The sequence below is a fragment of the Berghia stephanieae genome, chromosome 2, assembly GCF_034508935.2.
Source record: "Berghia stephanieae isolate SIO BIC M18660-M18661 chromosome 2, UCSD_Bste_1.3, whole genome shotgun sequence".
In the NCBI taxonomy this organism is placed as follows: Eukaryota; Metazoa; Mollusca; class Gastropoda; order Nudibranchia; family Aeolidiidae; genus Berghia; species Berghia stephanieae.
Window position 1 is genome coordinate 66,442,212 of NC_088361.1, and position 27,903 is coordinate 66,470,114.

Consider the following 27,903-nt stretch of genomic DNA (forward strand, 5'->3'; position numbering starts at 1 on the left):
AAACTCGGCTGTACCCGGGATAAATCTCAGTCCCTTTGTGAAGCAACTTCTCTGAGTTATCGGGACCCCTGGTGAGCAGTTAACTGTATACCATCAAAATCAATTAGGCTTTTAGGCCATGGGACAAAAATTCATGGATGTCTCTAGATGAAGTTTAATTTGCACACCTCCATGTGAAAAGCTGATTTTAAAAAAATAATTTTTGCATGCCGGTTCTTTGACTAAACGTATCCATAAAAAAGCCAATGTTGTCACCAAAAGAGTTGCACTTTTTATTTTTTTACATATTTGCTATTTTAACTCTCCTTAAAAATGGTATAATAAAATGAAAAAAAAAACTCTTATGATTAAGTCAAAACATATATTGAAAAAGAATAATTTCAATAGGTCATGTTATTCTCACTCTGTTACAGTGCCCTCATATTGGTAAATTCAAGGGTGAAAAAAAAAGAAATAGTAATAAAGACATCCACTGAAATAAAAGAATCCTTGACTATACACCTTTAATTATCTCATATAAAAGCATATGCTTACCCAAGTCCTAATCCCAAACTCCTAATTAGAGAGAACTATTTGACAGACGGTGGATTATGTTTGACCAAAAACTTTTTTAATCTATCAATGAGTTGAGACATTGACATTATGGCTATACCGAGATAGTGTTACCAAAATCTGGAGGTGCCTAAATATTATTTACCTATTAACCCATCTCTTTTACCCAGTTAGGTCAACCTGGTTTTGTTTTTTAGTTTATCTCTTTCCTTTATTTTAAATATAACTTTGAAACGCACTCTTTCTCCCCCGCCCCCCTCCCCCTCTCACCCTCTTTCTCTCTCTTCCCTTGCACGCGCACGCATGTGGTCACGTACACACACATATTTTTACCTATAAATGTTTTAACTATATTACCAATGTCATACAACATATTTCCTTTTCTTATCTATCTGAAGAAGGCCAAAGTGGCCAAAGGCTGAAACGTCATTTATTTTGTTTTGTTTCTTTATAAGAGTAATTTTTACTCCCTTTATTTTACTGAACAGAGATTGGGTTGCTCACTGTTGTGTTGCTCACTTATTATGTTGGCAATAATTGATTTTTCTCTTATTAGCAATAATTTTCAACCAATACGCTTCAACAGTAGTAACATCACTTCTCTCGTAATGACGCATGGAAACTTAGTAACTGGCTCTAAACTATTGGAACAATGGCAGACGCCCTTATGAAATATTTCTGCGACGAGCATAAAAGCGTATCCAGAGGGGAAAAAAACATTATAAATCTGATCATGTTTTGACTTTTACACATTCTGATCACAAGACATATGAAAAGTTCTAGCCAGCATGAAGAATAAAAAGTACAGATTTTCTTTGTTTAGAACCACGATGGCCGCCGTGATATCAGAGTATTGAATCCAATTATGATACACAAGTCTTCATACCAGACTATAGAAGATATTTTAGAAAAACCACACAATACCTTTTTCTGAAACCATTGCTATCCATATTATAATTCTTTTTAACCCATGACAATAGACATACTGGCAGCCATTCATATCTTCAGATTTATTGGTGCACGTATATTGAATGTTTATATAGGGGGTGTTTGTGTGTGCTCTTAAGTCTCTGTGTGCGCATGTGTGTGTGTGTGTGTGTGTGTGTGTGTGTGCATGCTCATAAGCCTTTGTGTGTGTGGGTATGTGTATAGTGTATGTATCTATATATGTAAAGGAGAGTGTTGGTAAAGAGATGAATGCCAGTGTGTGTATGATTCACTAGATACAAAACTTTTTTTCTTTTAGTTTTAGTCTTTTTTAAATGTTATACTTATGCATTTTGGCTAATTTCAAACATTGCAAGAATTTACTTTTCACATGGCAAATTTCATATCTATAAATTAGTTTCAATTAGGAGCTTTAACAAAAATCGTATTATTCATCCTTAGGGGAATCTTTTTCTTTAGGTTCTCTCTCTTAAAAAGATAAGATAATGCATCAGCATATCTGAAAAAAAATTTTATAAAAATCTGCAGCTCTTGAAGTGACAAAATAGAGGTTTATGAGCTAATTTTATCAAAATACTAAGCTGCAATTTTTAGAAAATAAAAACAAAAATCAGTTTTTACACAAAGGTTTGCAATAGAATGAAAACATACATAATTCATCCCATCGCCTTTTTCAGTTTCATATCGCTACTTTGAACTATTTAAACGTCTTGATTTACTTTAACTAAAAAAATACACCTCACACATCAAGGCATCGATTCTTAATCTTCGGGAATTTGGACAAGTTTCATTCACAAAGTAAAATCTGTGCTAGGCGTTAAAAACGTAATATTTGAAGTCAGTAACACTGAATGTGTAATCACCATATCAAAAAAATGTAAATAAAAAAATCTCAGAGTCATGACTAAAATCACAGAGCTGTAACCTGCAAGTATATTTTCTGCTTTTTTATTTCTTTAGAAAATCAAATTTTGCGGTGGGGCAGGGGGAGGCACCAACTGAAGAAGCCCAAATAATTTTAAACAAATAAACTCCATCCTTTTCCCTAAAAATCCTCTAAAATGGCATATTTATAATGGATGCATTTCAGATTGTTTTATACAGACCCATTGATAAGCACAGCTGAAATGGTTCTCAGTAATTTTCTTTGACAAACTAGAAAAAGTATTAACAGTATAACATGGTAAAATCAAGATTTACTACGGTAAATTCAAGATTAACCATGGTAAAATCAAGATTTAACCAAACTCTATTGATCTCCCAGCCTGCTTTAAAAAAATTTTGAAGGATGGGATTTGAACATGACTCCAGTGGTTATATATTTTTTTTAACTCTTAAATTGTAAATTTTTATAAAGCTTAATACAAAAGGACAAAGATAATAAGTAATTTTGATTAGCGTTAGAGAGATCTGGTTGTCAGTTTCCCTGACTTGAAATTTGACAATTGATCCAAAAGAGAGTTTGAAACCAAAAGAAAAGCAGGAAAACTTTTTTCAAAGTGTCAAAGATGTGTATATTTAGTAAGTACTTTGTCTCTACTTTTTCAACACGTTGAGAAGCTAGTCTCTCAATTTTTGGATTACAGTATTTTCCCCATTAAGTCTACTATGCACTTAAATATAGAGTCAAAAGTACGCTTATCTGTTCCAGTCAAAATGATGAAAATGTGCTTTATGGACTCAACCTAGATTATGAATGTGACCTTATCAACAACCCAGAGAGGTGGAATAGAGAGAAAGAAGTTAAAACAAAAGTAAGGGAACAATGCGCATCTGGTATCTTAAATGGACTAGGAGTTGCACAAATATTTTATTGACGGACCAATACTAAATGTGTAGGAAGGGGGGGGGGGGGGGGGGGGGGGGTTATAGGTTAGTATGGTATTTGTCATTATTCAAGTCAAGATATTAATGAAAACTAGATCGTTCTTAAAATTCTTTATATCGTCGTCTTTTATGTTGTCATTAAGATATACTTTTGTGACAGCATCAAATTCAATAACAATCCTAACTTTACAAAATAAAATCAACACAAATATTTTTCTAAACTAATGATCAACCTTGAAAAAAAAAAAAGGAAGGTAGAAAACTTCAAATTTTTAAAAAAGCATAAAATACATACCTTGGTTTCAGAGCCACCCTCTTCGGGATCTGAAATAAAATAAAATAAATAAATAAATACATGTGGTAGAGGGTGAATTGTTGAACCTGAAAAAAAATATAAACAAAAAGAAAAAAAGAGAGATGAAAGAAAAAAATTCCTGCATACGATTTCTATTATAAAAATAAAATAAACATTATAAAGACAACTTGAGAGAAGAGAGGATGCAATTTGTTTACTTTATTTACAAGTTCCCAAAAGCTAAATCACTCATATAAGAGTATAATATTTAATTCCCCTTTAACTCAATAGCTGTGATAATATTGAATTGAGTTGACCAAAGTTAATTTTAAATAATGTAAGATTATTTTTGATAAAATAAGTTGATAACGATACATACCTTTGAAAGGCAAATTATATCCAGGAACTCCTTTTAAGTATCTTATGAACTCGAAATTTCAATGAATATTCAATAAATGGATATGCCCTCTTTTAAATGACACAAAACATGTTGAAAAGAGCATTAAACTGAAACTTAAAACAAACAAAAATCATTGACCTAAAATTTTACAAAGGGTTTTTTTGTTGTTTTTTTCTTCTGTAGATATTGCAGTTTCATTGTTTTTCAAAAGTTAATAAATTAATCTGGTAACGAGTGATTTGTGGTTAATAACTTGCTTTGAGTCTAATGATGCGTTGCAACACCACATCACTTGAAAGATTAAGGTGTCTAACCAAAATAGAATGGTTCAAATAAATTGATCCCCCACAAAAAGCAATCTGTCCATAATATATGTTGTTTGAAACCACTCGTATGGCCTATCCAGACAAAAGCATGTGATCACAGCCAAAAGGGAATCCATGGATACTCTAATAATACAGAATTGTGTGCTTTTGGGATTCAATTTATTTCCAAAACGGCTTTTATTCAATTCACCAATAAATCACCATAAATATTCATGCAAGATTTTTTATATATTGTTTCTACCTGCTTAAGGATAGGCTTGGTTTTGTCATATATATATAATATCATCATTATCATCTGTGGCAACAGCATAATTATGATTGACATTAATGAACTATTCAATAAACATTTCAAATTCAAAGTATCTTTAAAAATCTTAATTCTAATTGTGCTGTCTTTTGTATTCTTAGCCAAAAAACAAAAAACAAAAAAAAAAAAACAGGAGGAAAAAACTTTCCAGAGCAACATATCTTTTCGATTTGATTCTTTACTTTTTCAAGGAAACAAGATATGTGAATGCATTCGATAAAACAAATAAAGTGAAATAAAAAGGGGGAAAAAAGACATCTCATATTACAGTTCCCTTAGTCACAGTTTTTTACAAAATTTTAATTATTTTCATTAAACCTAGAACAGAAAAAAAAATTATATTTAATATTGATGTCTGAGAAAAATCCCAGTTAAAAGTAAAAACCCCATGGAGATTCATTAAGCCAAATGTCCTCAACTGAAGCAGATTAATCAACATTAAAATCAAACAATTGAAGAATATCAAATACACTTGCTTAAATTGCATCATACCACTTAAAAAGCAATCCCGTATTCTTATGTCAAATTGAAAAAAAAACAAACAATTGCAGTACAAATACTTTATTTAAAAAACGCACAGTACATTTTTTTTTAACATCTAGCATTTATATATAGCAATATCCACTAAACTCAAAGCGCGTTAAACGCATATCCACTAGTTTAGATTGAGAAGTCATCATTGTGACTTTCATCGAAAGCAACAAATTAAAGTCAGCTTCTTTTTAATTACTACTACTAATACTAACAAGTTTGAAATGGCAGGGGCTAGTCCAAATGTTGCTAAATAACCAGCTTTAGTTCTGGCACATTTGAATCATTTTTGAAATAACACTTTTTCAAATGATGTCAAACTCAAGATTAGAAAAAATAATGAAAAAATCTAACTGCATTATCTTAGATTAAGACCAATACACAAGCACAATTGTAACATAAATGAAATAACTTAGAATGTTTAAAAATGCATCGCTGCTAACCTGGTAAGTTACTTGAGGGAGATTTGAGATGAAAATCAGGGAATTATGGCTAAAAAGCGGGCGATTTTGTACTGACTCAAAGTTAGTAGCAAAGTATTTTCACAATGACAAACTTCTTTTTGGTGTAATATAATGGTAGTATTAGAGTGAACCTCTAAATGCTGGGAAATTCCTACCCATATACTTTGAAAAGATAAACACACCTAAAATTGTGGATACTTATTCCTCTTGAGCCCAACCCTTGAAAAAATAAAAATCAGAATCCAATTTATAAAGAACGCTTTTAAAAAGGATCAAGCTTAGATATCACAAACTTGGGGAAATAACCAGTAGTGTTTATCTCTATAATCATTTAACTATCCGATTTAATACCAGAAATCTAAGATGTCGATTTACCCAAGATAATCGATTTAACAAATAGTGAAAGGATCAATAACACCCAAGAACATTAAAGGTATATTCCATACTAACATGCAAAATTTAATGCATTATGAAAGGTATTAGTGAAAAACAGGGTGTCATAAAAATAAAATCAACAGAATTTTTTTTAATAGTTAAAAATCAATCATTGTTTTATTGTTGCACCATTTCTCGTCATCTCTCGTAACAAGTATATTTTTGTTTTTAAAATCCTACCAAATTAACGTTGTTGGTGAAAAAAAAATGACCTCGGACTATGAATTTCCGACTTTTTACAACATATTCAACCTAAGGAATAAATTTCCAACGTTATCAGACTTCTCCGACTCCGCTGGACACCATGAAGTCAAGCAGAGCTGCCAACCCCACCTGATGAGAATGTGTACAATGGGACCTCAAAATGGGGGAGATTTCATAAAAATGGGTACAATCCTAAAATCTACGGAAACTAACCAATGTCCACATCAGCAGAGAGTAATGAAGAAAATCTTTCCACAAAATAATCCAGGTCCACCACTGAGGAACACATTTGGTTGTTTGGGTCGGCTACACAGGCATGCACAATGGCTTTATCATTTAAATTACATTTCTTTTGAAGGTATTCAACCCCTGATTTGAAATATGACACAACAGATTTGTAGAATTTGTCTTGTTGCTCTACATCTTGGTCATTCTCAACTAATTTTCTACATTTGTATCCCACATCAATGTCAGAATTTGGAAGCAAGTTTGACTTCTTGGAAGCATCAATTGTTAAGAGGTCAGTATCCGTACACAGAAAATGGGTACAATCTTGGGAGAAATGCGTACAAGCGTACAATCGCTGAAAATGCGTACAATTCTGCATATTTTGCGGTAGGTTGGCAGCTCTGAGTCAAGTAATAATTAATATACTAATGGTTATTCCATATATATTCCATATTCCTGAGCAAGGTTTTTGGTAAGATTCCTGAGCTCTCAAACACTCATTCACTGAAAAAGAACTTGACATGGTACAATGCCAGTTTTTGTTATGTTTAAAGAAGAAATGGTTTGACTTGATTTGGAGCAAAATTTTAGACTCCACACATTCCATCCAATCTGTGAATCTTTGTTTTTAAGGGTTTTATGGCACTTGCTTTACATTTAGGTCATTTCAGCACCCGTAAAAAGTTATAGATTTCCAATTAAAAGCACATGAGAAAAAGTAAGACAAAGAGGAATGGTTCGAAAAGGAAACATGTAGATTCCAAGAGCATACTATCAATGTGCATAGTTTGAGATCACCTAAGTCTTATCCAGACACAAGCAAAGGATCCCATTAAGAGGAACACTACACACTCAAATGCTTATAAAACAACAAAGATAATAGTACATAGCAGAGAGATGATTTACAAGGGAAAAAAGTATCTCCCAAAACTAAAACTGTACATTTGACTATGGCCCCCCCCCCCCCCCCCCCCCCCCCACACACACACACACACCACCCAAGGACTGCTCTAGCCAGTGACAAGACAAAACCAAGTAATCTCATTCCAAGACAATGCCAGAAAGCAAGTTAAAAAACAGATAAAGGGGGATAGAAGACACAGCAAGTGACTTCTGTGTCCAATATAGGACAATCTGTGAATCTCATCTGAAAGATGTTTATTATCAATAGAGGTAACTGTTCCATTTTGCTTATTACTAATGAAAATTGTTTAGCTTTCAGTAATATGGATCACTTTTCAAATGTGTGAATCTCCCCTCCCTATTACTTCAACATCACGAGTATATGTATATAATCTTACAGCTAATTGATATTATTGGTATACAAGATCATACAATCCCATTTGCAAAGGAAAAAAATTGAAATCAAGCTGGGCACAAATGGGCACAAACAAGCATTCAGTGATTCTTTAAAAACAGTATAAATTTAATGATTAAGAACTTGAAAACGATTACTATAAACTAAAAATTTGTAAAGTATGAAAAGAAAAAAGTGCTTCAAATGTAACTTAACAAAAGATTCATATTAAAAATGAATTTTTTTTTAAAGATTTGAAATTTACAAATTCGAACAATGAAAATCATAAACAAAATGTTTGGTCAGGAACAAATTGATAAATAATTTTTGACTCCAAGAAAGAGGCAAATATTTAACTATACAAATTTAACACATGAGTTCTATGCACGTCAGATTATTCTAAATTAACCAAAATGCTGATTCTGAACATTGTGGGTGGCAGCAATGAGTTCTACAATGTCCATTTCACTTGTGTATGGCAAATTTTGTTGATGTTGATGGCCAGGTTGCATCCCAGGAACCTGTCCTACATACTGGCCGGTGTTGAGAATATTGACAGTTGGTGCAGGAGGCTGGTGAGAGCTGGGGTGGACATAACCTTGTGGACAATGTATGTTTACTGATGGTAGTGTCTGTGGCAAGCTGAGATTTGGTGTGGTGTGACTCTCTTCATTCACAACATCACTAGTAGTCAGTGCAGCTGCTGATGTTTCTTTAACTTTAGCTGCCAATGTTCCAAGTCTTCTTTTTTTACTAGTAAGAGCACGTTTTTGTTTATATTCTTGGTATTTTTGTGGGTCCTCCTTCAGCTTTTTACGAAATAATTTCATTCTCTCAGCATCAGTAGGTTTAATACTACTCAAACCATATCGTTTTCTTTTGTTGACAAAAACTTCTTCAACCCCAGATAATATCTGAGTCAGTTGAGCTTCAAGCTCCTTCATCCTTCCCTCATTGACCTTTTGTTTTTCGACAAAATGTTCTCTTTCAAGCTGTTTTGCATAATCTTCCTCTGATATTTCAAGCTTTGGATCATCCTTTACATCTGGAAAAAGCTCATCAACACTGATAGGAATGACTGTCAAGTCTGCACTGTGGAACTCTACATCAGATCCAATGGTGCTGGAAAATGTCACTCTATAGCCAGCTTCATTAATGTCCTTCGTTATTTTCGCCACTAGATGCCTCATCTTTCTTTTTAAGTGTTGACTTTTGGGAGTTGGCAATGTTTTCTTCTCTCTGTTCTTATCATTATGCCTGCCAAATTTGTTCATTCTGCCAGAGAGTGCTTCAGCTGCATCATCTACAGTCTCCAAGTTCAATAATTGAGTTTGATAGGAAAATATGGAAACATTTGATTTCTGAAGAGATATTTTTTTATTACCTAGCCTTGAAACAACAACGGTTTTTCCATTATATCCTTTGCTGCGCTTCAGATTTTCAGCCATCTCTAGTAATTTTTGCTGTCGCTCTTGAGCTCTTAATCTATAGGATTTCTTATGACTTTTGATGAACTCATCTTTAACTCTGTATCTTCGTCTTAAAAGGGAAAAGTCAGTTACAAGTGATCTTAACAAATCCTCATTTATACCACTTTCAGCAATGAGTGATCTAAATTCCTGTTTTTTGCGTTTTCCATTTTTCATTTTCAACAGTTTCCTCAACTTCTGCATTCTGTCTTTATCCATACTTTCTTGAAATTGCTTCTTGATATTCTTAATATCAAGAGCAAAAGATGAATTCAGATTGACTATCTCTTGACTATCATTTGGAACCAACTGTAAATTCAGCATTGAAGCTATATGAGCCACGTTCTCTTTCAGAAGGTTGATGGAATGTGGAATAGCTAGAGTTTCTTTTGTGAGTTTTTCTAAGTCTATAGGTTTGTCATCCCCATCAGAGATATTGAGAGTGTTGTGGATCTGATTATTTTCAACAGACTTAGAACCACATGAAACGACTGACGTTGGATCATTTGCAATTACATCAGTTGCTACTTCCATTTCCAATTCAGGCATTGAATCTGAGGAAAAAACTTAACTATTAACCTCTGCACGTTGTTTGATGGAGACAAGACAATAATACCTTATTTATCAAGACTAAGTTTGTGTTCATTAATATTGTGATAAATATATACAATTTCATAGGGACTTCCTATTCCTGGTGCCGTTAAAGGGTAGAGAAGTAATTCAGACCTGATTTAATCTGCCACAGACCCAGTCTTATCCAAAAGTTAACAAGTAATTTTTACTGCGCACTTCATACCAACGAGCAAAGTAAATTCAGTCTTAGGATTAAAATCCTGGAAATGTGACCCATCGTGACAATCAGGTATTATGTCCAAATGAACTTGTAGAAAATAGATTTAAGAAAATTATGAGATACAACACATCCCATTGTTCTAAATGAAGGAATTCATTTTTCCTCCATATCAAGTAGAGCATAAAATTCAATTTAAAGCAACATAATTGGTCACTAATATCCCTTATCATATTCTTTTAAAATGTCAGGCTATTGTGTGCATTTATTCCAGAGCGGGTCTTAAACATCTTCTTAACCAGAGATAAAAGTACACATCAAACTTTATGTATTTTTCTAACCAAAGGCTTATTATAAGGGACAGCATGGCTCAACTATATGGTCTTTGCTTCGTACCAGAAAGGTACCGAGTTCCGACGACCTGCCAAGTTGCGTGGCCTTGAGCAAGTCACCTAGGCTAAGCTCACTTCCATTCCATTGGAATAGATCCTAAAGGAAAATTTCCTCTCAGGAATGAAGTGAAGTTTTAGTTGTTATTATTATTATTATTATTATTATTATTATTATTATTATTATTATTATTATTATTATTATTATTATTATTACTATCATTTTTCAAGTGATTCATTTCATTCCTCCCATTGGGCAATATGTATTCAAAATATGACACATGAGGCCTACTTTAAATGATTGTATAGCATTTTTGTACAAAGACAATGCTGTTCAACACCATTTTACATTTGCCTCAGATAGATTGCTAAAGGGAAAGTGTATGTAAAAATCCTACCAAAGGCTACAAAAGGCTCATTAACCGAGGATTTGAATGAAACCATGGCTTGTGGTCAAAATAAGTCAGATGCATTATCTTGACAGCACAAGGACACATGTAGCTCCACTTGATACAAAAAGTGCAATTAACTGAATCTGTTGCTCAGGATTAAACATTAAATTAAAAGAGAGAAAATAATCCAATGAAATGTTTACTAAGGGAGAGGAGGGGGGATGGAACACTAAATATGGCCAATGACCTCTTTAGACATTTACAAATTCATGATGCTTTCTAAATACAAAATTTGAATTCACATAATCAATAAATAAACAAGTCGAAAGGTGAAAGGTTTATACAATTATTTTTTGTTGTTGACCTTTTATTCCGTTATTTTCAAACCAAGATGACGACTGTTTCTATAGCAAAGGATAATATTTTAAATTAAAGATAACGTTTTCAAACTTCATTTATTTATTACGTTTAACTATTTCTTTTTGTTCCATTTTCAAAATATATTTTTTCATATATGAAAGATTATGTGTATTGGGTAACTTCTGTTGAGATAAAAATGTAATTGTAATCATCACATTTTAATATGCTTATCATATTTGTTCCATTGAACACTAAAGATCTATAATAATTATTATTATCATAATCATTCAAATAGAGATTCATATGATGAATTAAGATTGAGATCACAATTTTGTACCAGAGCAGCGAAAAAATAAATAAAAAGGTTATAATGCTGGTTAAAAACATGTGACAGTGCAGATCGGAAATAGCCTATTGAATTTTTGTATTGTTTCATGGCCCAGTAAATTGCACAACTACCTAAGCTACCCGGAGTTGAAATTCCAGAATGACAAAATTAGATTCATAGCTTTTCATATGTACAATGTATCATGTACCACTAATGACATAAGTATCACATGAATGGCTCAATTATAGAAATGTTAGTTTTGATGTTTACAAAACAAATCTATCAGCAAACGATTTACAAAAAAAAAAGATATCTATGTGATAAGTGATATGTTTTACTTGGGGTTAATTGCGTCACTTTCTATTAATATAACTCAACTTAGACAAGGGATTCTTATGGGCATTAAATAAAAGTGTCATACAATTTAAAATCCTGTTTGGAAGAGCTGGAAAGAATGTTTTCTCTCACATGGAAAATGTGCAAAAATATAACAATAAAAAATATACCACATGGATGAAGATTTTGGAATTAATAAATTATCTTAATTACGTAATTTTCCATAAGTCATGCAACTCTCTTCAACAAAAAGAACCCTTTCTAAATCGTTTAAAATCAAGGATATCAATAGGAATAATAAGAGTAGCTTGTTATAAAATTTGATAAAATTAGCCAATAGAATTATTATAAACATGTGTTAAAGACAGGCCTGTAAATGGTTGGTGAAAAAATTGTCGGAACTTTTTGAAACACTAAAATAGACACAACAGGACAAAAATATGGACACAACACAGATATGACACGTCAATTGACTAGTCAAATCATGTCACTTTCCCCTACTTATTTATAACGAGATCCTTATTTTATGGTATCAAAAAAAAATCCCAATTATTTGAGGTCCCAGGTCTGAGTAAGATGTAAAATGAAAGGAAGAGAACAATTCCTACCCTTTTGAAGGATGTGTATCTAGACGTCTTGTGCTCGACACGGGAAGCTGCGTATCTTCGCCCCTGTTTGTGTTAAATGTTTACGCTGATTCTTTCGTTTATTTGGATTAATTCTTATAGAAGAAGAAGAAGAAGAAGAAGAAGAAGAAGAAGAAGAAGAAGAAGAAGAAGAAGAAGAAGAAGAAGAAGAAGAAGAAGAAGAAGAAGAAGAAGAAGAAGGAGAAGAAGAAGAAGCAGAAGAAGAAGAGGAAGAGGTGGTGCGGTGGTGTGAGAGCTTTCGAAGAAGAATATATATTTCGAAGAAAAATAATTATTTCGCATTATTTTTTTTTCCGTCTCACATCGGGACGGAACCAAAGAAATATAGAGACTGAGAAATAAGAACCGGAGATATGCATTGTGTCGGTAGCAAAATAGAGAGAAACCTTCCGGTCCGGTTCGACACACTTCTGTGTGTGCGTTATTTACTGACTAGGTGTGTGTGTGTGAAGACGACTCGCGCGAACTTCGCGACCTCTCTCTCGCTGGCTGTGGCACAGTGGCCAGGCAGTGAATACATACACGTTTAGCGGAGCGTGTAGGTGGCATGATAATATTATAGCTAACTGATAGACGGCATGTTTTGTCTTTGATGCGACAAATAAAAAGTTTTTTTGTTTTGTTTTTTTAAGTCGGCATTTGAAACGGAATAAAATCTAATTTTTTCGAGGAACGAAATAAAAGTCTTTTATTTTCTTTTTTATTGGTTCTGTTCTTTGGGGTTACGAATTTTATTTTTACTATTATCTTTTTTTTATTTTAGCACTTATAGAGAAAAATCGTACTGTCGGAAATCCGGCAATAGACGGAAGATTTACAGGCCTGTAAAGACATTCTGAGGGTAATGGTCACTAACCAGATCACCACTCTAGTCTTCCAGAATTTAAGTGGGTTTTTTGGGGTTGTTTTTTTTTGTTGGTTTTTGCTGTTTGTTTGTTTGTTTGTTTGTTTTTTTTTGGGGGGGGGGGGGGGGGGGGGGGGGGGTTGGGTTTGTTTTTTTTTGGTTGTTTTTAAAATTCTTTCTATAAAGTTGAGTAATAATAACTACTTTCATAATTAGATGATTTGTTGGGTTTCTTTTTAAAGTAATTCCTGGGCTATAATCTACAAAATGCTAAACTGAATATAAACATGACTGCATTAATTAACCTTAACATGCATAAAATGTATACTCTTTATTTAAACAAAACAACAAAAAGTTCAAATTTTGAATGTGACAAACCAAAAATTAAAGTGTATCAAGAGTAAAATGCAGAAAAAAAAGTCTCAAACAAAAAACAAAATACAAAAAAACATTTTTTATCAGACTCTGGAACTTTATAAATCATGGATAATTGACCAGCAAATGGCAAATGGTCAAGTAAAGCAAATAAATGGAATTACTCTTTCTTCTCAGAATACCCCTGTCAATCAATATTTTGGATCCAAAGTAAGATATTACGAAACAAACTTTTATTTCAACCCAAGTCTATTATTAACCTCAGACTTGCCCAAAACATCGAGCAAATGTTGCTGCTTGAAGCTTGCAGACATAAATAATTCTAGTCAAATGGAATGGAAGCTTCAATTTAATTAACCAAGATGAATCTTTAGTGTTTCATTCACCGTGTTTTGTTGACAAAGGGGTAACCTAAAATGGCCACTTCATCTGTCGTCGTTAATTAAATTGAACCTTCCATTTCATTTGAACAAAATACTGTGAAAACAGGAGTAATGTGAGAATCAAAGTGACAGGTCATAACAGACATTAAATGAATGCAGCAAATAAAAACATGATTGTCAGCACTACCACTTAACAAAAGTTCACTAATCATCTTTAAATCCCACTAAACTTGTCTGGTTTTCTGGTTTTAATATCAATTATTTTCTTTATCTCTTGGAACTCATCTCTTTAGACAATAAATGCATTGTTGGTAAATATTAATGATAGTGTTAATTGTGGGAATGGGATAAGACATTATAAATACCTTATCTCATTTACATTATCAAGAAATAAGATCACACATGAACAGCATTAAAAATAAAATCAGTTTAAAACTGAGTAAACAAACTAAAAATATTTAAAACAATTAAATAAATTTAAACTCAACATAAAAATATCACCAAAAGCTTTGCCTATACATTTTAAGCATGCAAGTCAATACAAAATATGAGATTTTTAGATAAGAGATTTAGAAAAGTGACACCAAGTACCAACAGTACAGTGTCTAATCTTGTAACCAAATCAAGTGAACTTGAATGTGGTGAGTAACCAATTGGTCGAAAATGATCATATAACCCAAGCACAGACCTTGGATAAAGCATTTTATATGCATAATCTTAGTTAACTCAGGTGTGAATGGGCATCTGACTATAATATACGTCTACAAAAGAAAAGATGTCTATGGCTAGCAGTGATCTGTACTAAATGGAACAGAAATTTGTAAACGAGTGACTTGATGCAAGTTAAAAACTAATCATTTGAAGTGGACATAGGAAAGATTATAGGTGTCTCTCTCATCTGCACTATATAAAATTGGTATACTCACTCAATTTAGTAAATAGTAACACTCCTATGATCAATTCATTTCTTAGATTTAGATAGTTTCCCTCTTGGAAACTACACACAATTAAAGAATCTTTAATGTCTTAACAAAATTCCTTTGCAATTTTTTCAATTAATAAACAATTTATGAATATTTATGACCTCTGAGAAAAAGTTGAAAAATTGGGCATAGTTCTTTCCCATTAACAAAAATAAAAAAACTTTTATCTTGAAATACAATAACCAATTAATAAAAAGGTAAAGTGAGAATCTTTTATTTATTTCAAGAGCAAAATCTAGAACCATGAAAGGACAATTTTTCTACTCATATTGCTGTTTTTCGAAAACCAAAATCCCAAGATTGACAATGTCATATAATACTGTTCATTTCCTATTTGTAAATATTTAAATATTACATTTCTTAAAGTTTAAAGTTAAACCACTTAAATCTATTTTGAAATAAACAAATCAAATTGTTAATATATTCAAAATTTACAAAAGACACATTATCTATGGCTTTGGATAATATTCATACGTACACAAACACAAAATACAAAGGTTAAATGAGATGAAAATTTTTTTAAGTACTTACTTTGATCATCTGCTCTTCTTTTCTTTGCAGTCTGATTCGTAATTCTATTGTTGTGCATATCATAATCCATCTCAAATGATTCTGTTGGAAAAAAAAAAATAAAGAAATTAGTCTAAATAATTGACAGCAGAAATTAAGCCTTTCAAATTTTGATTCTTTTTTTCTTCTTAAAATGCAAAGAATTAAATCTAAAAAATAGAAAGACCTATTTTTCTGAAAGCAAAGGCTCTGAAAATGAACAATCTCGGAAACAATATATTCCAAACACGAAATAAAGAAACAAAAGTTAACAACTACTTCACAGTCCAACCACTTCTTTTTAGTTAGATCTGCAAACAAAGCGTTTATTTCTATTTTTCAAGAGAATGCACAATTGCCATTGTTGTTAAATTAAATTTTAGATGACAGGGGATTCTGACCGCTCCAAGTCTGCCAGTCTACCTTCTATTCAAATTTGTTTCTATCACTGTTCATTGAACATAATGAATCAATTTGATTTGATAAATTAATACCCAATCCTTATCCTATATCAACAGCCAACCCTTAGCCTCAATTGTGTCCAACAACGAGCAAATTCTACCAGATTTTACAACTGGCAAGATCATTTTTTAAATTCCCATTGTTCAACGCCGCCATTTTGTAAAAATTTAGTTATGATCTTTGCAGTAACTAGCCATTATAAGTAATTTAATTGCTGGTGCATGTAATTAATCGCAGCTTTGAGATTTTAACTTTAAGACATAGTTTCAAAGCATCAAATGTAAGTGGATAGTACTGTTTTATTCAGCCACAAAAGGGCAGATGTGTGTTTGTTTTTGTTTTTGAGGACTTTATGGTGCTTGCAACACATTTAGTTTTAGGTCATATCAGAGCTAGTAAAAAGGAAGAAAATGGGATAGTAAAAACTTCTAGAATTACAATTTTAAAAACCCAAAAAAGGTAAGACTAAGTTCAAATAGGGAACATATGTAGATTCCAAGAGCACACTATCGCTTAGTTTGAAATCACCTAAATTTCTCATCCTGACAAAAGCACAAGTCCCCACTAAGAGGAACACGCTCAAATGTTTACAAATCATATATTATACAGTCGAATCCGCTTAATTGCACACCCTCAGGAGTCCAGGTTAGGGTGTTGATTAAGCAGTGTGTGCGATTAAGTGGAGAAGCTAAAAATGGCATCTAAGCACCAGCTTTCATGTACCATTCATATATGACCTTCACAGGCTTGGGACCGTCACATTCTAGACATGACCTCATTAGAATGTTTTTTATTTATTTATTTATTTGGGTTGATTTTTATTTTTTTGTTTATTGTTCTTTGTAGTTTTTTTTTTTCTTTTTTCATCTTTTCTTTTTCATGTTTTATCGACAACAACAAGACATTATTGTTTGTTAGAACAGTAATCAGGAAGCGTTGATTGCTTTCTATTCTGTGCAAGCTGTTTATAAACCTTTGTCTCTAATCTCGCCACTGTAGATCATCTGTCAAGCGTTCTTCTTGGATAAAGTAGCGTAGTTTGTCTCCCATGTCAAGTTTTTTTAGTGTTTGTCAGGGGTGGTGTGCCACATTCCAATGACTCATCCTCATCTTCATTATCTAGGCATTGTCTTTTGTGTGACTGAACGGAGTCCAGTGGTTCCTGAGAAGTCAGTTCACTGCTGATGGGTATAATGTTGTCAATTGTTACGACTTGATCAAATGCTTTGACCAAAATGTTGCGTGGAACGTGAACAGCATCATGGTTTCATATGGCTGTTTGTTGTCACTCCAATCAAGGAGTTACATGTTAAGTGACACAAATGATTCAATCCACTTGAAAAGTAACAGGGCTCCTACAGTAATTCCATTTTGAAATTCATGGAGTTTTCAAGGTGATTTTTTTTCTCTTTCAAGGATTAAAACAACAATTTAATTTAACCCTTCGATGTCTCCGCTAGTGGGGACAACTTAGATTGTAAACTAGTGTTCCACAGCAGTGTAAAGGACTCAAGTTCATAGTATTCAAATGCTCTGCCTTTTACTGCCATTTGCTCAGCAATATTTTTTTCAAGACCTGAAATGGTGATGTGGTAGTTGTAGTAATGGCAGCAGCTTCTAATGGTGCTCACACAACTATGCTATGACGATCGACCAAATCAGCAAATTCCTTACAGCATTCGTGCACCATCGCAAAATCACCTGGAAGCTTAGTCACAACACATCATTCAACTAGATGCTCTGCGGTTTCAGGTTCTATCCCACATCGGGTACATGTTGGACAGGTGGAAAGTCCCCACTGATGAAGCGATTTTGCCATTAGGCAGGTTCTTGACCGAAGCCAATTCTTCACCACCCAGCATCTCCTCTTACTGGTGGAGAAGCCTGGCAACTTCTCACCTAGTTTCGAGGAGTGTATGCCCCCGCCCCCTCGAGGGATTGAATTCGTCCAAACCGACTTCCATCTCATATATGCATCTCTGTTCGTCGTCAGGGTTATTTCAGCTCGAAACGGGGGCGCCGTCCACAATGCGTTTGAGAGGGGTATCCCCATTCCCTCTCTCTTTGATCTTAGTAAGCCAGTTTACCGTAATCGTCTCCCTCCGGACATTGGGGGGATGGATTGCCCATTATCGGGCCCAATTCTCTAGGCGTTGGTGCCAGCGTTCCTGACACTATGTATAAACAAGATATGAAGTGAATAGAAAAGTGCCAGAAGACAATAGAGAATAAAAAATTTTCGCGGCGGTGGTGGGGTTTGAACCTGCGACCTTATTGGTACGACAACTCCGCCTGGCAGGTGAGAGCGTGGCTCTACCGTGTGAGCTATCCACGAACACAAAAATATTCGTTTCAAACTCAAAGTCATTACTAGATCCCTCTCTCACCCACTTCTTGAGACCGCCGATTCGTTCGTACACCACCATCGCGAATAATTTTGACCAGCAGTTAAGCTTAATAGCCAATATTCTCAACACAAACATATAACATAGAAACGATTGAGACATTGAGTATGCTCCGGTGTATGGGGTGAATTTTTAATTCAGAAAAGTGGGTGGAGCAGGCACTTATGTTGGTAACAACAAGATATGAAGTGAATAGAAAAGTGCCAGAAGACAATAGAGAATAAAAATTTTTCGCGGCGGTGGTGGGGTTTGAACCTGCGACCTTATTGGTACGACAACTCCGCCTGGCAGGTGAGAGCGTGGCTCTACCGTGTGAGCTATCCACGAACACAAAAATATTCGTTTCAAACTCAAAGTCATTACTAGATCCCTCTCTCACCCACTTCTTGAGACCGCCGATTCGTTCGTACACCACCATCGCGAATAATTTTGACCAGCAGTTAAGCTTAATAGCCAATATTCTCAACACAAACATATAACATAGAAACGATTGAGACATTGAGTATGCTCCGGTGTATGGGGTGAATTTTTAATTCAGAAAAGTGGGTGGAGCAGGCACTTATGTTGGTAACAACAAGATATGAAGTGAATAGAAAAGTGCCAGAAGACAATAGAGAATAAAAAATTTTCGCGGCGGTGGTGGGGTTTGAACCTGCGACCTTATTGGTACGACAACTCCGCCTGGCAGGTGAGAGCGTGGCTCTACCGTGTGAGCTATCCACGAACACAAAAATATTCGTTTCAAACTCAAAGTCATTACTAGATCCCTCTCTCACCCACTTCTTGAGACCGCCGATTCGTTCGTACACCACCATCGCGAATAATTTTGACCAGCAGTTAAGCTTAATAGCTTAATATATCGACTTGCGAAGTTTAACATCTACCTTCTAAACATTCCTGCTTCTACCTCACACTGGAAAGCAATACTCCCGGTGGAATAGCATAGTGCCAAGGCAGATGTCCTCAGGAGCATTTGGTTAGCGCCCCAAGTTGATCCTGCCAGCTGCCTCAGAAGACTGTTGCATTTCTCTATCTTCCGGGCACCTCCTTTGAGATGCACCCGATAGGTAAGGCTGCAGTCCAGCGTCACCCCTAAATATTTTGGATGCAGCTCATATGGGAGTAACTGGTCCCGACGAGGACATTCTCTTACAGGTGTGCCAAGCCACTACTGCATAGGTGGAATGCAGTGGCCAGTTTTCGAAATGTTTATCTTCAGGTACCACTTGTCGAAGTAGGATTTGAGTCTGGTGACGTCCTCGCTGAGTACACTCTCAAGACGGGTCCACACTTTACCTTGGGTAATGAGTGCCCAGCCTCAAGGAGGAAGTGTTCGGCATGTCGCTAATGTAAACATTAAACAACATTGGCCCTCGTGGATCTCCGACTTTGATGCGGTGAGGGAGCTTGAGGCATATCGGGGACAAAGGAGTAAATCCCGGTTGACCGTCACGAAACCATCCTGGGTATCGAGCCGGCACTTGAGTGGCACGCCCAATATGTGACTAATGGAGATCTAACCCGGTGCCCGAATGGTCTCCGTCATCCCGGGCTCCACACTACTATGTTCTAATATAGTTATGGCAATGTGGTAGTCGTAGTAGTGGTGGTGGTAGGGATGCTGATATGGTAGTGGTTATTGTAGTAGTAGTGGTGGTAGCGATGGTGATGTGATGGTGTTTGTAGTAGTAATGATGGTAGGGATGGTGACATGGTGGTGGTTATTGTAGTAGAAGTGGTGGTAGGGATGGTGATATGGTAGTGGTTATTATAGTAATAGTAGTGGTGATAGGGATGGTGATGTGAATGTGATGGTGGTTGTAGTAGCGGTGAAAAAGGATGGTGATGTGGTGAGACAGAGAGTGGAGGGAAAAGGTAAATAGAATATTTAGAAATACTTTTTCTTTCTAAAAAGTCTCTTCGTTTGATATGCCAGTTTCAACATGCAATATGAAAAGAAGTCAAAGAAGTATTGGTAGTTTTAGTGGTGTTAATAAAGAGGTAGTAGTATTGGGTAGCCATTGTGGTGGTGGTAGTAGTAGTGGTATTAGTAGTAGTAGTAGTAGTAGTAGTAGTAGTAGTAGTAGTAGCAGTAGTAGTAGTAGTAGTAGTAGTAGTAGTAGTAGTAGTAGTAGTAGTGGTAGAAGTAGTAGTAGTAGAAGTAGTTACAGTAGTAGTAGTAGTAGTAGTAGTAGTAGTAGTAGTAGTAGTAGTAGTAGTAGTAGTAGTAGTAGTGGTAGTAGTAGTAAGAGTAGTAGTTGTAATAGTAGTTGCAGTAGTAGTAATAATAGTAGTAGTAGTAGTAGTAGTAGTAGTAGTAGTAGTAGTAGTAGTAGTAGTAGTAGTAGTAGTAGTAGTAGTAGTAGTATCCGAACCACCAATACTACCACAACAGTCATCATTCCTTCCTACCACTACTACAGCCACAATTACTACACCATCATCCCTACCGCCATTACAACATATAATATGGCGTCACACTGTCATGCAAGCTCAAATCTTTGCACGTTTTTTATATTAAAAAAAATAAAATAGGTTTTAATCATAACCTCATAATTACTTAGGTAAGACTGCAGTTCAATTGTGTGTTTGGGTTAGTCATCCTGCAAATTTCAATCTGGGCAGATGTGCTTGACATTTGCTTGTCAACAAACAACATTGTGCGACCGTTACATGCCTCATAACAATTGTGCCAGATGAATATATAATAATATGCCCCAGCGTCGTTAGTGTAGTTAGTGGTGGAAAGGGTTACATTGACCGCAAAACTATGGCACGGCGTTGTTTCCTTTGACTTTGATAAGCTGCTCTACATGCAATGCCCTACTCAAATGAGAAGTATACGAGTGCAGTGCGTGGCCGTGTCATAGTGATAAAATGCAAACATAACAGCTAACTTGTAAGGTTGTGAGGGAATACATGAAGCATGGAGCAACTCATTCCCCGAGAGCATTGCCACGACTTACGTCTCATCTTTGCTTTTCTCTGTGTGTGTGTGTGTGTGTGTGTGTGTATGTGAGTGTATGTGTCTGAGTGTTTAATAAGTAGTATATTATTGTTGTTTTTTTCAGGTCACAATTCCTTCCTTAATTCATCCAATTATATCTACTTGCCTTTCACTCATCAAAAGAGCAGTTACAGATATAGATTAGAACTGGTGAGGCTAAAAGAAAATCAAAATGCAATTCAAACGGGGGATTTTGTGCGAGGAGTAGAGTAATTGATAATGTCAATGGGCCTTTCTAAATGTGTTTTTCCTCAGTGTTTGTCAGGCACGCTCTAGTGTCACAATATAATGTAAACAATTTTATTGGCCCAGCCCACTGTTTCAATATGTCCAAATATCACAAAAGCAGGTAAACAACTTTACGCCCAGTCCACTGTTTCAATCACAGTTTGTAAGTCATGCCATCATGTCGACTATTTGGTGTGTCATTGAAATTTTACAAATGTACACACGTGTAGGATCATTGGTGTGTATCACAGATAATCTATCCAGAAGAAATGGGTGTCCATGATGATGTTAGCAATGATATAATCATGTGGTGAGTTCACATGGGGTCTGATCACCCCAGAGACTTGATCAGAGGAGTCTCCCAACATCAGAAGGGAAGCAAATTGACCACCAAGGGACATTTCAATGGTCAGCCTTTATGTCTGACTGGTGCCTAGGATATTCATAAAGGCAGCCCCTTGATGAAACCTCTTTATTTTTTACATTAGTAATTTTGTGCTGCCAGATTTAATTCTTCAATAAACTTTTTAAAATTTCAATTCATTGAATCTACAATTTACGACTTTATTATAACCATGGATGCAAATTTACGACCATTTACAACCTTTATGACAAAGACGTAAATTTTATCACTGTACGACCTTGCTGGACACCCTGAGTAGTGGTGGTAGGAATGGTGATGAGGTGGTTGTTGCAGTAGTGGTGGTAGGGGTGGTGATATGGTGATTTTGTTAGTAGTGGTGGGTAGGGATGGTGATGTGATGATTGTTGTAGAAGTGGTGGCAGGGATGGTGATGTTTTGATGGTAGCGATGGTGATGTGGTCATTGTAGCAGTGGTGGTCGGGATGGTGATGGGGTTTTGGTTGTAGTAGTGGTGGTAGGGATGGTGATGTGTTGGTTATTGTAGTAGTGGTGGTAGGGATGGTGGAGTGGTGGTTGTAGTAGTAAAGGAAATTTTTCTCTCTTAAATTTACTGGAATTTTTTTCTTCTGTTCATATCTCGGAAAACTTGAAACCGGAATCAGACTAATTTGGGAGTTGTGAAACAGGAATTCCAGCATATACTACCATGTCCGTGTTGTCTTTTTAAAATTAAAATAAGATTTAATTTCAATTACCAGATGGAGCTGAACTTGTTCCAGGAAGAGTCCCTCCCTCCTGGGGACCAATATCTTCAACTTGTTCATAATCCTCTGTTTGACGTTGTGAATAGAATAAAAACAGACAATCATTATTAATGTATTAAAGCATGACGTTAAGAGGGATACATTGTTGCTTTGGGGTCTTGTAATATTAGGATATGTCATTGTCACAGACTCTGCCCTTACGTGTGTCTATCACAGTGAAAACAATCATGAGAACGATATGCATGGAAGAAATGTTTCAAAAGGCTTGATTATTTCTGCTTGTGAACAGAAATCATAAATTGCACAACTCATAAACACAATGAGCCACAACACCAAGATTTTTATGTAGGACTATATAATTTTTATATTGTCAATAAGATAAGGACTGAATTGGGTAGCACATAATTTTACTAAATAAAACTCGCCTTTATCAATAACATAAAGTTGAGTCCTTGGAAAATACTTTCTTCTATCCATTTAATCAGGGATAAAAAATAAGAACTTGGTCTGTAACAGAATTGCTTTAGTCCAAATAAAATTATTGTTGTCTTGCCTGACCTTATAAAACACTTTTGAATATAGCACATGGAAAGAATATTGCACCACATACAAGCTAATGTTTTTGTGCAAAAGCTAGATTGATGTAAAAAAAAATAATTTTAAACAAAAACAATCCACAGATTGTGTACTCTACAAAATCTGATTTGAAATAGAACTTGCAGGAATTAATATTATTAATTAACTTTTTGTAACTCTGAATTTAATTCATTTTACTTTTTTTATTATTCGCTCGTTCATTTATTCTTTTTATTACTTGATTACTTGCTTTTTTTAAAAAGTGCAATGATCTGAACTAAGGATAAAGGATATAAGGAGAGAGAAAGTTGAAAAAAAACAGTTTCTTCATAAAAGTTTTGCATTTTCCATGTATAAAAGGGAATGCAACATTTTTACATATCCTTTACAAAATTTGCTATTTTTAGATGCAAAAATTTGTCGTTTTCATTTAATCTTTTTGCAAAAAAAAAGTGAGGACAAAACTTTTTATGCCTTGGTTCCTTCATATAAACTAATTGACAGTGTGCCATTTTTAAAGAAAAAGGAAAAAATATAGTACTTTGCTATTGTAGTTGTTAAAAGTCACAGTGAAGGTCTAAGGCTTGATATCAATGATCAAGTTGGCTGTCAATATAAACAGAACTTACTTTGGCAAAAGAATGAAGATACTGTCAATGAAATATGGAGAAATATTGAAAGTTTGATACCTGATTGCCTAATTTGTATACAATTTAACTCCATAAAAAAATACTTAAAAAATATATTGCTATAAGGCTCTTAAAACCTCTACATTAAGTTTTAATTTTAGCCATACAATGCATTTCTTAATTGTTTTATGTTGTCAAAGTTTCAGAGGTGATACAAACTTACCAGGTGAAGCCGGCAACACCATGCAGTCATTGTCATTTCCTTCCATTTTAACCATAACATTGTCAGGCTTCTGGTTTGAATCCAAGTTAGGTAGTTTGTGACTGACCTTAACTGTATGAGCATGAGTGATGCGAGGAGCTGGAATGTCTGGTCTTACATTTTGTTGTGGATGCTGCTGGTGTTGGATGGGTTGAGGATCATGTTGTGAGACTATTAATTGTGGAGGTGGTAATGATTTTGTTGGAGGAAAAGAATGGTAACTGTTGCTTAAAAAAGTGGTGGAGGAATCATTTCCTTCTTTTGAGACATGTTCATCAACTATGTAATTAATTTTATGGATGCGATCTACTCTGACATTGATGTGACCAATCAATTCAATGCTCTCATTGAAATCCACTTGACCATTGCACAATATTTGAAGAGATTTCACAAGAGATGCAATAAACTTTGTAGCTGCTGGATTTAATTCGTGTTCAAGCATCGTTCTGAAGTAGCTGAAAATAAAGGAAATTTAAAAATTTGATACATAATCCAATTCAGCAATGCTTTGTCTCGAAAAAAATCTGAAAATAAAGGAAATTTAAAAATTGGATACATAATCCAATTCAGCAATGCTTTGTCTCGAAAAAAATAAATAAATAAATATTAAATTGGTGAATTGTATAAGGCATCCAATATTATTAGATAGTCTAATTTCTGAGTAGTTTAACTTATTGAAGATGAAACCACAGTAACACATAATTAACGATTTTGTGTCAATTTCACATAACTAGGATTTTTTCAGGTCTGATTCTGATACAGATTATTCTGGTGGGGAGGGTGAAAATTTTAGTCCAGAAGATGATAGTAAATCAGATCCAAATCTTAGTGGAGATTATTCAAATGACCTTTCACAAAAATATGCAATGGGCTTATTGTTTTGTCACAATTAAGTTATAACCATATCAAGGCAATATATACAGCCAGTACAGTATTTCTAAAAAAAAGACCCTTGGTAGTCTTTGTCATTGTAGACTAATTTACTGTGGCAGTTCTAGTACTACAAGACAAAAAGTGGGTGGTAGCAAAAGGGTGAATCATTGAGTATTGGTAGGGTGACTGAGACTTTTCTCATTGCCATATCTTGAAAGAGGACAGTTTTATAAATACAAATCTATATTAATAATAGAAAGAGAAAGTCTGTCTTTCTGTCTATGTATGTGTGAGTCGACAACAGGGAAACCCAGATTACTATCCGAATCAGCTATGAAAATTAGTCAATTCGTAAACAATTTCATCCTTCTTAGAGTTAGAGGACACACGTATTTTTTAGTAATTTAGGTCGATTTTACAATAATTGTATAAAAATGTTAGGTCAATTTTATTCAATCTCTAAGATTTACGCCATTTTAAACAGAAAGCAAAAACACAGCATTAGGTTTTGATGCGCTGAAATTTAACACTGATAACAAACATAGATCTATAGAAGGAATAAAATTGATGTCACTCAGCTCTCTGTAATTGCTTTTACTTTTAGACAGCCATTTTGGTGATTACTTCTCATTAAATTTATATCAGACTATAAAAGTTCAAGTTTACACACAGTTGTGTGTGTTGGTACCTTATATCCGGCTGGTGGATGTTGTGATTATTTTACCTTAATGCACAGCATCAATATATATCCAAGAACTCTACTCACTCTTGTCCACTCTCTTCTCCTAGAATACATTGTAGAGAAGTAATAAAGTCACACTTCACTCAGCTCTTTGTGATTTATTTTGGATCTCGGGTTGAGTGACTTAAATTTTGATGCTATGCATTTAGGTAAACTACTTACAACATTTGCCAGCCAAATCAAAAACACCAAAACACAAAACTGTGTGTAACCCTTAAAGTCGATTGTCTGATTGATATAATTTAGTAATAAATCAAAATAAAAACAAGAGAGAGAGAGAGAGAGAGAGAGAGAGAGAGAGAGAGAGAGAGAGAGAGAGAGAGAGAGCGAGAGAGCGAGAGAGATATCAAATTGTGATCAAATGAAAATCTGAAGCAGACGCGAACAGTATCAATCAAGTGGTACTCCATCATAATATGTCTACTTTTGGTTTGTTCGGGCTAGAAGCGAAACAGATCACAATTGACAGTTTGCCGATAACGTTTAACTAAGTATTTCCCAGGGCAATAATTATCACATCGATGGCATAAAAACGACAGTAATATTAGCAGTAATATTAATTGATGTTGTTAATTGGTGAAACTTGTTTAAAATTTCTGTAAATCCGAATACCTTAATGTGATCAAGTGAATAATATCATTATATTATGAATGCCACGATTTGCTGAAAAAAGCCAATCGGACAGTTCCTAGCAAAAAAAAAACCCTCTCGATCAGGAATTTCTGTACTTGATGCTTATAATGGATAAATAGAATTGAGGGTGTGGCCATAAGTTATACCTGGGTATTGTTCACCCGATACGCAATAATAATACTTGATGTCATAAATCGATGAAAACTGTTGAAAACTTAGTGTAGATCTGAAATCGTTAAAGTAATTAAGTGAATACATTATTTTGAATGCAACTATTTGCGTAAAAACGCCAAACTGACAACTTTTTACAGCGTCAAGATTGGTTGTTTTTGAGTGTTAGTGCCGTGGGTACAATTTTTATGATATGTTTGATTCAACGAACTTTCAAACTGACTTTAAATTATAAAAGGAAATCAAGTTATCTGTTTATCTAATCTGTAAAAAGTAAATTTCTAATTTTCAAATCTTTCAGTTTCAGTAAAGTTGTGCGCCCTATGCCTATAGTTTTTTTTTATTGATTCAAATTCAATAATAAATAAGCCAAGCATTTCGTTCATTATAATTACAATACAATTACAATGACCCCTTAACAATTTGGGTTATCAGACCACATCAAGTATTGCGATCTTGGAATTTTACATACATCACTACGCCCCCTCACCCTCCTCCCCCGCTAAGGCAAGAATAAGTATAATTAAAATCTAGAGTTTGAGTTTGAGTGAGTTGTGAGGGTGCACCTCAGCTGGATCTCTCCTCAGTAACTTCAAGATAGAATCTGTTTAAAAAATTAAAGGACAAATTTCATCACAATTTCTTACCTCTTTATTTTTTTTTTAAATAATACAAAGAGAAGCCTTGGTTTCTTGTCTCCCTTATACCAAAATGATAGATTTAGAAATAAACAGTGACAATAAAATAACAGTTTTCATTCTAGACAATCGACGATGGATATAAAGAAGGCAGAAAGCAGCAGACTTCATCAAAAGTAAACCGGAACAGTATAAAAGTCGATTATTGATTTAGATATCAGATTTTGCAATAAATGGCTGAGTGGATTATGTCTTCTTTTGACTGTTTTAGACAATTTGTTATGATAATGAGAAATAAATCATCCTCATTGATACATTTCTTATTCTGATATCAAAAATACAATCACCTGAAAAGGGTAGAGAGATTGTACTAATTTCGATAGGTTCAAAGATTCAAAATAGTCGAGTACAAGGATAGTAGTCAGTACCGAAATTCGGTAAACGCCGTTGAAACAGAGGACGAGAGAGAGAAAGACCCTGTCAAGAGATA

At 34.4% G+C, this 27,903-nt stretch overlaps 1 protein-coding gene across 1 annotated transcript; it reads right to left on the minus strand.

Annotated features, from left to right (window-relative positions):
- Positions 1–7,919: 7,919 nt before the first annotated feature.
- On the minus strand, positions 7,920–27,867 carry LOC144965368 (uncharacterized). The gene is made up of 5 exons (XM_078900625.1): positions 27,423–27,867; positions 24,318–24,811; positions 22,881–22,955; positions 15,642–15,722; positions 7,920–9,837 (listed from the first exon to the last, which is right to left on the minus strand). Exons 2-5 carry the CDS (start codon positions 24,796–24,798, stop codon positions 8,219–8,221), a joined length of 2,256 nt encoding a protein of 751 aa, XP_078756751.1. The 5' UTR covers positions 24,799–24,811; positions 27,423–27,867; the 3' UTR covers positions 7,920–8,218.
- Positions 27,868–27,903: the final 36 nt, after the last annotated feature.

Bases quoted from the DNA above. Each gene is read 5' to 3' on its own strand.
- LOC144965368 (XM_078900625.1), bottom strand. From the start codon at position 24,798: ATGCTTGAACACGAATTAAATCCAGCAGCTACAAAGTTTATTGCATCT. The intron at 22,956-24,317 runs GTAAGTTTGTAT...AACGTCAAACAG, and splicing joins GGTGTTGCCGGCTTCACCTG to AGGATTATGAACAAGTTGAA. The intron at 9,838-15,641 runs GTAAGTACTTAA...TTTTTTCCTCAG, and splicing joins AAGAAGAGCAGATGATCAAA to ATTCAATGCCTGAATTGGAA.